Source organism: Dipteris shenzhenensis, chromosome 5 (assembly GCF_047967505.1).
Source record: "Dipteris shenzhenensis isolate YYH24624 ecotype China chromosome 5, Dip_SZ_1.0, whole genome shotgun sequence".
Classification (NCBI taxonomy): domain Eukaryota; kingdom Viridiplantae; phylum Streptophyta; class Polypodiopsida; order Gleicheniales; family Dipteridaceae; genus Dipteris; species Dipteris shenzhenensis.
The window spans coordinates 34,661,945-34,676,493 of NC_141600.1; the positions used below are offsets into that span (position 1 = coordinate 34,661,945).

The following is a 14,549-nucleotide window of genomic DNA, read 5'->3' on the forward strand; positions in this document are numbered from 1 at the left end:
GGAGGACATACATGGTGCTACTCCCGTGATACGAAATAGAGAACTAATCAAGGGTGCTTGACAATTGGTATCAGAGCTCGTGGGGAGATCAAGGGATACGTGACGTGCAGAAGAAAGGTCGTGTTCGTGAGCTTGTAGGCTCATATAGGTGGCGAGTCGACGGACGTGAGCGTCAAATTGATTGGCGCTGGCCTACGCAAGCAGGTCATAGAGTGCAGGAGCGGGGCACGCAGGCGGTGAAGCTGTGTTGGAGTGGAAGGTTCCTGGATGGTCCTTCGACATCGGTACTTGGTGGCTGACCAGATCAATAGGAAGCCCAAGGGAAGGTGCTGGAATGGACACGGATTATGCATGTATCAAATGCCTAGTCAGTGTGCATGTGGGATTGCAGGAATTCCCTAGTATAGGGAATTGTGCCAGACTGTTAGTACACTGAATTGTGTCAGCTTGTAAATACAGTTTTCTAGTGGTGTTTTAAAAAAAAAACAAAACAAAACCAACCAAACCACCCATTGAACAGAATGGAAGCAGAAGAAGGAGCTTCCAGGAGGGGCCCTGGTGAATCAGGAGTCCGGCCGACCCAGCAGGTGTCGCGCCCAGTAGCTCATACTTTATCTGGCAGGATTGCATTGCTGGAGGATGCCTTGCAACAGCTGTTAGCGCAGCAATTACAGGCCAATGCAGGGCAGTCCGAACTTAGGAGAGCGATACATAGTATGTCTGCCAGACCTTCTCGAGAGGAGAAGGGAAAGGCTCCAATGGAACCGGAGTCTAGCGTTCATACGGTCGAGCCTAGAAAGGCTAAAGTGCCAAATATTGCCAATTACAGACCGGAAAAGTATTCTGGTCTGATGAACGACCGTAGCTCCGATGTCATTGAGACCTGGTTACACAAATGGGACGAGGCGTTCGCCATTTGTGAAATCAGAAATGACATCAAAAAGATCCGCGAGGCCACCCACATGTTTAGTGAGGCAGCGGATCGGTGGTGGATTAAACAACAAAAAGATGGGATAGCATCCACTACCTGGGAGGGGTTTAAAAGAGAGTTCATGAAACACTTCTTACCTCCTGACGAAGCATCCCGAGCTTGGGATCAATATAGGAACCTTCGTCAGAGAAATTTATCAGTGGCAGAATACACTGATAAGTTTCGAGAGAGTGTAATGAAGGTTGACGAACCCCTGCCTCAATCAATCCAAATGAAAGATTTCATATTTGGATTGAATGATCGAATAAAAATGGAAGTTCGGGCTAAGTACGCGAACACGTTAGATGATGCAATAGCTATAGCCCTGAACTACGAGGATGCCAAGGGCAGCAAACCAAGTGGGTTTGCACACGTCGGAACCCAGTATGGGTATCCGAAGAAATCTGGGTTTAAGAAAAAGTGGGCTAGTAGAGGGAGTGGTTCGCAGCCGAGTGGTCAAGCCAAGCAGGCGAGACCAGCTGAAACTCCTAAACCAAGTACCACCATTGGAGTGAAAAGGAAAGTAACCCCAATGGCAGCCCGGGCTTGGTCTAAGTCTCCCTTGAACCCAGAACAAAGGGAAAAAGCGAGGAGAGAAGGCTTATGTTTTGGTTGCCTTCAGCCTCACCAGTGGAAGGATTGTCCACGTAACAAAGATCGTCGGATGGCTGAGATGGTGATCTCAGAGTGCGACGTGGAGATGGAGGGAAGTCCCAGAGCGGAAGAGATGCAGATTCAGCTAGCGGGATCTTCTCAGAGGTTAGTACCTTGTTTGTTATGTGTGTCTGTTGCTAAGCTAGTGACGAGTGCACCTGATAACATCCTATCTAAGCCCGCAGCAACGGGATATACAGCCTTTAATGATACGGAGTTAATTAAAATGAAAGGGCAAGTGGCCAATCATGATGTCATTGTGTTGTTTAACTCGGCGTCAACTCACAATGTGATTAACTCCAAGCTCGTGAAGAGGCTGAAATTAAAGACAAGTCCATCTGACTATGCGTATACAGTCAGGATGGCGGATGGAAGTTCAACTGAAGTATGGGACCAAAGGGTTACCCAGAAGCTTGATTTTGAAATGACCAAGCTTGCTCATGCAGATATAGCCCTGGGTATGGCGTGGCATTCTAAGAAGAATCCAGCCATTGATTGGAAAAAGCACGTATATCAATTCAAGATGAATGATGTGCTTTATGTCTTGCGAGGTGAAAAAGATATACCTCAGGGACCGTTGGTTTCCGTGATGGAAATCAGAAAAGCTCAAGTAGAGTTTTTATTCCTTTGCACAGCATCGGTAGAGCCGGTTGATGATTCTTCGGCTAGTACTGATGTTACGCAAAGTGGTGAGATGGCCAAGCTGGCTAATCTTATAACAGAGGAGTTCTCTGAATGTTTTAGGGATGAACTACCTTATGGGTTACCTCCAGAGCGGAAAGTTCAGCATAAGATAGAACTGATCCCGGGGGCAGAACCTGTAAATAGACCTCCCTATAGAATGAGCTTTACTGAAGAGGCGGAGGTGCATAGACAACTGGAAGAATACCTCAAGTTGGGGCAGATTCAACCAAGTTTCTCACCTTTTGCTTCGCCAGTGATATTAAAGAAGAAAAAGGATGATACGTTTCGCCTCTGTATAGATTACAGAGCATTGAATAATATCACTGTTAAGCACAGGTATCCGATGGCTCGGATTGATGATTTGCTAGATGCATTACATGGAGCCGTGATTTTCAATAAGATAGATCTTAAGTGTGGCTACCATCAGATCCGGATTAGAGCCGAGGATGTGCATAAAACCGCTTTCAGAAGCAGGTTTGGTCATTATGAGTTTTTGGTAATGCCCTTTGGACTTACCAATGCTCCAGCGACATTCGTCATGCTTATGAACGATTTACTACATCCGTATATCGGAAAGTTCGTAGTACATTTTATTGACGATATCCTGATATTCAGTAAAAGTATTACTGAGCATCGTGAACACTTAAGAGTAGTGTTCAGTACTTTGAGGAAAGCCAGTCTTTATGTAAATAAAAAGAAAACTATACTGTGTATGGTTAGGCTTGAATACTTAGGGTTCATAATTACTCCACAGGGGGTAGAAATGGATCCGAAGAAAGTGGCTGCGATACTAACTTGGCCAATCCCTCAGAGTCTGACCGCGTTGCGATCATTCTTGGGATTTGTCCAATTTTATAGAAGGCATATCAAAGGATATTCCGGAATAGTATCGCCATTGACTGATCTGACCTCAGATAAAGTACCTTTTTTTTTGGGACAGAATCAACAAGAAAGTTTTAACACCATAAAACAAGTTGTGGTCACAGGACCGGTGTTAAAAATAGTTGATCCCCAGAAACCGTTGTTCCTAGAAACCGATGCGAGTGGCATTGCGGTAGGAGCAGTCCTCCTTCAAGAGGGAAGGCCAGTAGCCTTTAAAAGCAAGAAGCTTTCTCCCTCTCAAAGGAATTGGCCAACTCATGAATTGGAGTTGTACGCTGTTATCCATGCTTTGAAAACATGGAGGCATTATTTGTATGGTTCAGAGTTTTATGTGGATGTGGATCATGATACTCTGAAACATTTTTATAAACAGCCTGACTTGAGGGGCCGCCAAGCTAGGTGGGCAGAGCTCATGCAGGAGTTTAATTTAACGATTCGGTACCGAAGAGGAAAAGACAATAAGGTTGCTGATGCGTTGTCTCGCATTATGCACAACCTGAGTTTCACGGTATTAGAGAGTGCTCTAATGACCGAGATTAGAGAAACTCAAAAAGTCGACGAGTTTGTCCAGAGCTTATGGCCTAAGGCTCATGTGTTAAAACCCGGGGAAAATGAGAAGGATGACGTGGCATCCAGAAAAGGCCAAACTTATGCAAGATATACCATAAGCGATGGTATGCTAGTTAGAAATGGCAAGGTTGTAGTACTTGGTCAGAATGATCTCAAGCAGAGAGTCATTCGATAGTACCATGATAGCCCGTGTGCGGGACATCCAGGAGTCGAGAAAACATATGATCTCGTGAAGCAAGATTTCTTTTGGCCAAAGATGAAAAAGCATATTCATGAATATGTGACACGGTGTTTCTCGTGTCAGGTAAGTAAGGCCGAGCGGGTGAAGCCACCCGGACTTTTACAGCCCTTGGAAATACCACTAAGTAAGTGGGAGAGCATTTACATGGACTTTATTGTAGGGCTGCCTACAACACAAGGAGGGTACGATTCTATCCTTGTGGTGGTTGATCGTCTAACCAAGATGGCTCACTTCATTCCGACTAGAGAGTCTGTTAGTGCCCCGCAAGTGGCGGATTTATTTATCAGACATATATTTCGTCTGCATGGATTGCCTAGATCCATAGTGTCAGACCGAGATGTCAGATTTACCGGTCATTTTTGGACAGCGGTATTTGAGACACTAAGGACTGAGTTGGGAATGAGTAGTGGGGATCATCCTGAGACGGATGGTCAGACGGAGAGAGTCAACCAAACTTTAGAGGATATGCTGAGGGCATATGTGTCATTGAGGCAACATACGTGGGACAAGTGGTTGCCATTGCTGGAGTTTGCCTACAATGATAGAAAACATTCCTCTACTGGGTTCAGTCCGTTTGAGCTGAACAATGGTTATAGACCAGCCAATCCAACTATAGTTGGAGTACCTCAGAAAGTGCCTAGTGCCGCAAACTTTGTGGTTCAGATGCGGGAAATGCTAGCACTTGCGAGAGCTAATATCCGCCAGGCTATGGATAGAGCCAAGGTGTATGCGGATGAAAACCGGTCTATAAGAGTATTTAAGGAAGGAGAAAAAGTTTTTCTCAGAGTTCCTTCGCACTCGAAGTCGTTGACTTCAGGAGAGTGTGCTAAGTTATCACCTCGATACTGTGGGCCGTGGTTAATTCTAAAGAGAATAGGCAAGGTGGCCTATAAATTAGAATTGCCACAGGGGTGTAAGGTGCACCCGGTTTTTCATGTTTCGCGCTTAAAGAAATTTTTACATACAGGTGACTCACTAATCGAAGGTGTGGTTTTGTTTCAGGAGATAGAGGATAATGCGAGGCGCAAACCAACAAGAATCCTGGACCGAGGAACAATGCAAATAAGAAATCGGAAGATACCCACGGTGTTGGTTGCATGGCATGGTCAGCCTCTATCCGAAGCTACCTGGGAATCCGTATATCAGTTGCGGAGAGTGTTCCCAGATTTTATCATCGAGGACGCTGATGTGTAAAGAGGGAAGGATTGTTACGCTCTAGCTGAGGTAGCATGACCTTGGAAGAATCAGTCGACATTTCCCTTAAAGGATCTATCTCTGTAATATATGTGTTTGCGCTTCATGTAAATGATCGGGAGGGATTTAATGTCAAGGTCCTAGGTGAGGGCTGATAGCACCAGACTAGGTAGATCTAAGGCCAAGGGCCTAGTGCACACATTGTGCCTAGGGGCAAAGAATTTAATGCATCCCAAGAGAGGGGTGAAATATTGCATTAGGAAGGCCCTATATGGATGACATGTGGCATCTAGATCTATCTAGGGAATTGGGGCTTGCTGAGGCTAGAGAGAGAAGAGAAGTGAATTATTCACGTAGAATTTGAACGAAGATATCTGTCTGCTTGTTAGCCTCAGCGAGATATGGCTGGGAGGACATACATGGTGCTACTCCCGTGATACGAAATAGAGAACTAATCAAGGGTGCTTGACATGGTCTGTATTTAGGGCCCAAGGGGTGCCTATAAAAGCAGCCCCCTTGGTCCTCATGCTTTTTCCCACCTCAGGCCTTCCAGCCTTCAGTGAAGCGGCATCTAGGCCTCCCCGCAGCAGCCCAGCAGGGTAGCCTCAGCCTCTTCAGGGATCTAGTGAGGATAGTTCTGTCCAGTTTTGCAGTGAGGGTTTCAACCATTTGGGCATTCATACATTTCGGTTATATATTCCTCTTCGGAGGCCCGCTATATCATTTCCCTCTGATTCTTTCACTCACATCCACAGCATCAATTGTGTATTGACTGCATCATCTATCAGTTCAGTTAGTGTTGAGCAAGAGTGAGTCAGCCTATCTCCAGCTACATTGGTATCAGAGCTTCAATTTTCTTTCCTAAAATAGGGAGGGTCAGTTTAGGGACAGCTCCCATTGTTTATGGTCTAGACAAGATCCGGTACGGACACCATGAGCACTAGGGAACAAAAGGGGAGGAGGGATCAGGTTCCAACCCCCCACCACCACAGAACCCTGCAGACACTTCTATGTCTACCATGACAACCATGGCACAGACTATAATGTAGATGCAGCAACAACACTCCGAGGCTCCTCTTCACCCCCATGACCCAACTTCAGGAGATGTGTGAAGATCGTGAGAAGGCTGCCAGAGAGTGTGAGACGTTAGCTCAGGAGGCAAAGGAAGAACACGATCGGGAGGCTCCAAAAGCAAAAGAAGAGCTTGAAAAGCCGAATAGGCAGCTCCGGAAGCACAAGACGAACGTGATCGAGAGGCTCATGAAGCCAAGGAACTCTGGACCGCGAGGCTTAGGAGGCCAAGGAGCTCTGAGAACGTACAACTCGAGAAGAGAAGGAAGAACAAGACCAGCAGCTTCTCATTTCTCTACTCCAACCAGCAAGGCGAGACTTCCACCTCCAGCCAAGCCTTTCTTTCCCGAGAAGCTCAACTTCACACAGTACGATGGTAAGAAAAAACCCTTAGTGTTGTCTTTGTGGCTCAATCAGTTAGAAAGCTATTTTTCAGTGATGACTATGAAGGACAACGAGCGGTGCATCCTAGCATTCATGCACCTTACAGGCGAGGGGGTCACCTATTGGCTCAGGCGGCAGAAAGACCACTATGATGCATACAAGGAGACACCTTTTTACAGCTGGACAAAATTCATGAAAGATCTTCAATCACAGTTCCTACCACCTCAATACCTAGACAGGCTCCAAAGTCACTTCTATGAGCTATGCCAAGGGGACACCGAGTCAGTAAATCATTATGCCAATAACGCATGGTCGGTGAATAGGAGGGAGCCAATCGGTCAGCAACAGCTTGTTGATCGGCATTTTGGGGCCCGAGGGGGGCCTATAAAAGCAGCCCCCTTGGTCCTCATTCTTCATCCCACCTTAGGCCTTCCAACCTTCAGTGAAGCAACATCTAGGCCTCCCCACAGCAGCCCACTAGGGTAGCCTCAGCCTCTTTAGGGATCTAGTGAGGATTCACCTCCTCTAGTTAGTCTACTTCTTTCTAGTTTTGCAGTGAGGGTTTCAGCCCCTCCATACAGTTGTATTCAGCCCTTTGGGCATTCATACATTTCAGTTATGTATTCCTCTTCGGAGGCCCGCTATATTCTCTCCCTCTGATTCTCACTCACATCCACAGCATCACTTGTGTATTGAGTACATCATCTATCAGTTCAATTAGTGTTGAGCAAGAGTGAGTCAATCTCCGGTCTTGCCATAGTACCTGCATTTGAGGTCGGGTCTATTATCCTTCTTTACAACCTTTCCCTTGCTAATAGATACCTTTGAAGCACCTGCTCGTTCCATAACATATTCTTGGTCCAATTTCTGACGTCGCTCATCGTCAAGGAGAGCGGCGATCACTTCTGCTAAAGACAAGTCTCCATTCACCCGCAAGATCTTCACTATCCCTCCATGCACTATTGTCAAACTTATGAGAGCAGCCTTGGTATCGTCATCGTCGAGCGACTTTGACACCCAGATCAAGAAGTTACCTTAAGATGGGCCTCATCCTGTTTAAATGTTCACCCAATGCAACGTTATCATCCATTTTCAGGCTAAATAGATCATGTTTTAGCATTACCTTGGAGTTTTTAAGCCAAGAGCCAAATAAGGTCTCCAATGTCAACCAGTTCTCAGATGCACTCTTTGTCAAATCGAGATGGTGCTTGTATTTTCCTCCAAGAGCTCTGCCAATGATTCCTAGCGCTCTTTCATTACAACTTTCCCATCCGGCAGATGATGACTCTTGAGATGCTTTACCAGATGATTTCTTCTCTAATCCCAAAACAATAGCCCACAGACCTTTTTCCATGAGGTATAAGCGGATGCATAATTGCCATGCAAAAAAGTTTTCTCCAGTAAACGTCACGAGTTTCACCGCCTCTTACTTAGACTCCATTTCGTCACTTGCTCTAATACTAGCTGATGAATTCAAGACTAATCACTTAGTTCATTACATACGAAAGCTCACAAGAAGTAAAGTAGAGAGACTGCATGAAATAAAACACTTGCATTCATAACAGTAAACGACCACATCTCGGATGAAGTACTGCGCCACACCACATCTCGCCATGAGTGTTAAAGAAGAGTTCCCAAGGCCACTGCGAGCTGGAATCTCGAAGGTGGGGCTTAGCAAATCACACCACGCTTCAAGCAGAGCCAGTATAACAAATCTCCACGATAAGCGTTCCCGCCCGTCACTGCCCTAACTCCATGCAGGAGAGTTCCATGCAATCATCACATGGCAAAAGACTCAACTCCCCTCTAACCTAACTAGACACCACTAAGATTTGCCTCCAACATCGTCCTTTCTATGTAGACAGTCTTGTCCTATTTTTGGACATGCTTATTCATTTGCTTTCTAGCTTCACACTTCACTATCTATCACCTTAAATATGTGCAAGGTTGATCATAGCTTGTGTGGACATTGTGGAGTAGGATCTAAAGCTTTGTGTGATCCACCTGGGTCATAGCAGTTAGGGCTTGGCTGAGAAGCAAGTTCCTTTCATTTATCAAACAATCGGCACATGTACTATTAATTGAGTGGAGGTTTTCAAGTTTCTAGACCCTGCATGTCTGTGATCATTGTTTCCACATTCAGAGAGCTCTCAATATTCCCTAGCGAGCATCATAAAGTGTCCTCCCTATAAATGGGAACCTGCAAACCTCAGTTGAGTCCAGTACAGCCCATTTAAGGATAAACTTGTGAGCTCCTCAGTTGAGTCCAGTAGAGCCCATTTAAGGCTCAACTTGCGAGCTCCTCAGTTGAGTCCAGCATGTTGGAGATGTGGGTCTTCAACCCTCATTGTGGGTGGAAAATGGTTTGATGCTTTTTTAGCGTGTGAACAAATTCGTCTCTCTCTTTCTGGATTGCGCATTTCCTTCTCGTGTGCGGTGGCCCATAGTGAAAGTTTCTTGAGTGGTGGCCAACAGCGATATGAGAGGACAAAGCAAGTGGGTGGGGAGGAAATGATGGGAGAGATAAGGATGAGAGGACGTATGCAAAGAGAGAGAGAGAGAGAGAGACGGAAGATTGGGACCCTCCCGCACTCGGCGCTTCACAATCTACCACTTTGCAAAGTATATGGTATCAAAGCATGTTTGTCCGGTGGACTGTGCATTGCAGCTGTCGCGTGCGCAACACGCGGCGGCTGTGGACTTTGGTGGCAGATTGTCACGATCCGTGTTGCCAAATTTAAAAGTATGACTTGATTGTTTCTGTCGACAGTAGTGGCGGCTCCTGATTTGTTTGACACGTGTACCTCCTGTGCGCTTTGGCGGCAGCTACCTGTGGAAAGCTGGGCTTTGTTTGGTTGCGTGGAGATTGGGGCAGCTTTGCCCCCGTTTGGTTTATCTCACATGGCCTTGGTTTGGTTGGCCCCGCCTTGATTTGGTCATGGGGTCACCTTTGGTTTGATCAGCTGCACTTCGGGATTTGTCCACAGAAAGGTGTTGGAGGTGGTGGCCTTCACCACTTATTGTGCGTGGAAAATGGTTTAATGCAAGGGGGGCAGCTGCTGGTTGACACATGGATTTTCAGGACATTAGTCCCATATACTACACACAAGTGTGCTTGTGTGACACTTGAATATATTGAGCCTTGAAGGCCCTCTAGAGTCGTCCCTCCCGGGACCTTTTGGAGGGGGCTCTGGAGCGAGGAGGCGGGGGATTTGGACCCCCCACACTCGGCGCTTCACAGGCCACCACTTGGCAGCTCTACACAGCAGAGAGCATTTAAGGCTCACTCCTCCGACAGCCACCACGAAGTCCTCCACTAGAGGCATGCAGTAGGAGTAAGTGAGCAGCAGTGTCGCAAGTTCTCAGGCCTTTATCTTGACACCAGTAGAGCAGCACACTGGTCTCCCCATAGTAGAGTTAAGGTCCTTTCCTTGTAAATTATGTCCTTATTTTGGACATGCTTATTCATTTGCTTTCTAGCTTCATGCTTCGCTTGATCACAGCTTGTGTCCACATAGTAGAGTAGGATCTAAAGCTTTGTGTGATCCGTGGGTATCACAATGTTCCACAGCAGTTACCACTTGGCTGAGAACTAAGTCCCCTTCATCATATCAAACAACCTGCACTGTATTATTGATTGAGTGGAGGTTTTCTAGTCTTTAGACTCTGCATGTCTATGATCACTCATTTTACATGCATAGAGCTCTCGATATTCACTAGCGAGCATCGTAAAGTGTTTAATGCTCGTTTGGTGAGTGCAGCAAGTGCATGTGGTACATTGATTGTCAAGTGACAAAAGCACATAAGAATTGCAAGGCAAGCACAAACTAAGGTGTCATATACAAAGACCCCAATCCCTCCATACCTTTTGATCCAACACATTAGTTGCAGAGGGCCTACCCATTTGGTTTCAATCCATCACTTCTCACGAGACTTCAAGAGTGAGCCTTCGCACTGTCGGGAAGATCCAAAGCAAAACCCGTAAGATTTATTAGGGTCTGTCTCCAATACTTCCTTTGCCTGGTAAGAACTCAATCATTATGTATGTATATGTATGTACATACACACACACACACACAGAGAACAATCCTTTGCCTGGTAAGAACTCAATCATTATGTGTGTGTGTGTGTGTCCAATCTTACAAATTAACTTCGTTTATAGAACAAGCAAAAGAACAAATGAAATTTTTATTTAAAAATTTGAGTGAATGAGAAAAATAAAAAAGAAGAAACAGAACTTAGTAAGCGGAAATGAACAGAAGAGAGAGAGAGATAGCATGCCTCACACACACACACAAAAGGAGAGAAAGGAGAGAGGCACAAGAGAACTGCAAGTGATCTCTGGAGAAAACCCCGCTACAAACGGGGGGAAACCTCGGAACCAATGGGCTGCTCGAGAGCTCGGAACACACAACTCAACAACCGAGTGAACTGGGAGCACAAGGGAGTGGATGAACTGCTCCACAAGTGATGCTGTGGGCTGGCTCTGCACCTCTGCCAGGCTCCACTAGATCATGGACTGAACAGCTCCACTGGATGCACTGCTGGAAAAACTGCTCCAGCTCCAGAAGATGCTCTAACAAGGAGTGAGGAGGGGCCTATATATAGCCCCTCACCCTGCTCCAGTCGGCAACAGCATGCAGGCCGACTCACTGCCCCTATGTGGGCCGACTCCAGCTCATATGGCTGGGCACACAGCCTTATAAAAGGGCACCTAGGGGGCCGACCCCCTGCAGCATATGGACCGACCAGGCCAGGTGGGCTGACCCACTTAAAGGGCTGCCTACTGCCCTATAAGGAGGGCTCAAGCCCCAGTTCATGGCCAGCAAGGTGGCCGACCTCCACACTCTACTCCACAGCCCAGAACAAGAGGCCCATAAGAGGCGCCTAAGAGCAGCAAACTGAGGCATACCTGCCCACACAGCTCTGCACCCCTCCTGGGAACCTCCGTGGCCTACGTGGCAACACATGAGGCACTCGAAAGCCAAACTAACCGACACTCACGGGGGCGCGCACACCCACAATAAAGGACCTCACCCTCTATGCTATCCTTACTCACTGGGCCCACAAGCAAGGCCCTCTCTCTCTAAGGTGACATCAGGAGATGTTGACCTCCAACACCCCCTCTCAGCTCCTGGATGGAGCAGAGACGCCAGGGAGCTGGGTGCGCCGCTAGAACAACTGGAGGAATCCATCATGTGATGCTCCAACGTTGAAGACCGCCACAGGTACTATCGAAGAAGCCCCCTCTGGCATGAACCACCTCAGCACGATCACTAGAAACCTCGAGCTGTTGTTCCCAGGCCACAGGTAGTAGTTACACTGCTCTAGTCTGGTACTGGTACACTGGGTCAATTGGTACAACAATCCAACTGCTGGTACTGGTACATGACTCCAACAGAGGATCCTGGAACAATAATCCAACTACTAGTGCCTCCGGTGCAAGGTCTACTTCCCTGCATGAGCACCTGTATCGTAGAGCTACATAGTCCCCTTGTCAAGTCCAAACTAGTACATTGTCACCAGATCGATGAGCTGCAGTGCTCCAATGACAGCGGGTTGATAACAGCTCACAAGGATCAATCAACTGTGTCTGGGTTCCAACACAGGCAATCTACTGACCCATCCGGATCTCCAACAGCATCATACAATAGCTGCAGCAGAACACTAGAAGACCCCCTCTGGATTTTGCCAGGTCATAACGTCCAAACAAAATATCAACTGGTAACAAACTACCACCTGAGTCAGCAGGAACAACCCTAAGGTCTACCTGAAGGTTGCCTCGATAAATGACTCCCTGCTCGGTGCACCTGATCGGCGAGTCCTGCTGCCACAAACAAGCAAGCACTCCTCCATTTAGATCCGGAAAGCCTATTGGCAGCACCTACCGTGCTACTAGAATGCTGGAGTGTACGTGGTCGCAGCAGTCACACTATTGGCCACCTGGTTACTGGACCCCTCCGGTCCTTTGGGGACATCGACACCAAAAATGACCTTTCTAGCCACATTGGTTACACGTACGGGACGTTTGTGGTGGTGGTTGGGGAGGGGAGAGGAGAGGGGGGTTTGATATTTTCCAATCGAGGTAGCTTCCAATTCATGGCAGCTAGATATTTCACTTTCAAACTAAGCGAATAACTTATTGCTTTTGGATCCCTCTGAGCTCCCCTCTAGCTGATTGGGGGAGGATGGGGGACATATTTTCCAATCGAGGTAGCTTCCAATTCAGGGCAGCTAGATATTTCACTTCCAAACTAAGGGAATTACTTATTGCTTTTGGATCCCGTGATCTAGCTTGTTAAATAATGGCTGCCCAAGAGTTTTAATCGACACTATGTAATAAGTTCGCAATCAAATGAAGGGGGAAGTTTCGCTCACTGGAACACGTCGAAATGCTTCATCGATTTCTTCCCTGCTCAATCCCTTCCTCTCAAGAAAGGAACGGCGATGTACTATGGGAGAACCTTTCACTTTCGGATGTGAAAGAAACTTCACTGCATTTTGCACTTGCTCCTCTCGAATGGGCTGTGGTTCAATGAAAGACCATTTGTCGTCTTTTGCTCTAGGTGGATCGCCTTTTGCCTCCAGGCTACCATCCGTTTCCTGTGTCATAGTTCCTGCAGAAAACCTCAAGTGGTAAGAGTTACCGAAAACTAAAATTTTGCGTAATCCTCATGATAGACTCGATTTTTGACACTAGGATGACAACTGTTCATTAGGGAAGAGCGGTGTGTTCTCCTTCGGTTAACATCCAATTCTCAAAGGACTTCCCGCTCTGAACCAAGGAGAACCCAGATACACCACCCATCGGTAGAGAGCAAAACCAGCCAGTCTAGAAGCGTCGACAGCGTTAATTGCAATGAATGTTTGTTCAGAAAAGGCTACCCACAAAGAGGAGAGAGGAAGGCAACCAAGGAGGAGAATTTGGCACAGAAATTGAGTTCCACCGCTTTCCGGGAGCGAGTAAGGTAAAACCCAAATGAGCAAAGATAGAATTGGGATGCTTACCAGGAAGGGAAGAAGGAAGCTGAGGAGGAGGGGGCGTAGCAGAAGAGGCAGCCATGGCTGGGTCGACAATCAACTTTCACAAACTATGAGTTCTCTTGGTCCTTCCTTAAGGAGAAGTAAAGGATATTGAGTGCTTTTAAATATTGCGTGCTTTTAAAGTATACCTTTTAAAAATAAACAATGTGAATAATATATCTATCATTCATTAGGCCTTTCTCTTTGTATCTTAAATGCCCATAAAATTGGAGGGCCCAGGGTTAAAAGGAAGTAGGAGATTTAGAGTCCATCTGGGTACAACTTGTGAAAAGCCAAGTATGCAATGATTTATCATCCATAGGTGTACTAAGCTGGTTAATGAGAGCCCGCATCCTCAAAACTAAATCGTAGTCTTCCTTTTGTTTGAGATCGCTTTAGCCTGGTGTAAACATCCTCTTCATTGTCTTCCTGCTTGAAGCATTTTGAAAAGGCATATCACTAAGGCTCCCAATTATGAAATAACCAATCGGGAGTTGATTCTACCATCTCTGAACACTTTTTACCAAGGTGCAAGGGAAGTAATTCATATACTCCTCCTTGGTCTTAGTCTTATTAATTTGGCAAACTTGCAAATGATTGTACGGATCTTCATCGTCGGGTCCTTTGAAATCTTGAAATATCACCTTAATTGGAGTAGTTGTCTTTGGCTTGGTGGCTATCCGCTTGGGCCCCACCAGATCATGCTAATGTCGGCAATGTGGCCCACCATGTCAGCAAACACGAGTATGTACATGCTCATGACATCATCTTGGAACAAGCGGCTCTCATGGTAGGAACATGCCTGCCGATTGACCACATTGACCTTCCATAGTACTCGGCGTTCCTCTTGATCTGATCCCCGTGTTCCGGCTTTGC

At 46.6% G+C, this 14,549-nt stretch overlaps 1 protein-coding gene across 2 annotated transcripts in view; it reads right to left on the bottom strand.

Moving 5' to 3' along the window:
* LOC147901933 (uncharacterized) overlaps positions 1–13,779 on the bottom strand; it is a 46,996-nt gene extending 33,217 nt beyond the window's left edge. For both annotated transcript variants that reach the window (XR_015541043.1, XM_087375302.1), the window contains exons 1-2: positions 13,659–13,779; positions 13,029–13,267 (exon numbers count right to left, since the gene is read on the bottom strand). Coding sequence is in view for 1 of the 2 variants with exons in the window: in XM_087375302.1 (XP_087231428.1) it covers positions 13,029–13,267; positions 13,659–13,713 (294 nt within the window). In the remaining variant the exon portion in view is untranslated. The remainder of the gene's footprint in view (positions 1–13,028; positions 13,268–13,658) is intronic.
* Between the last annotated feature and the right edge of the window lie 770 nt (positions 13,780–14,549).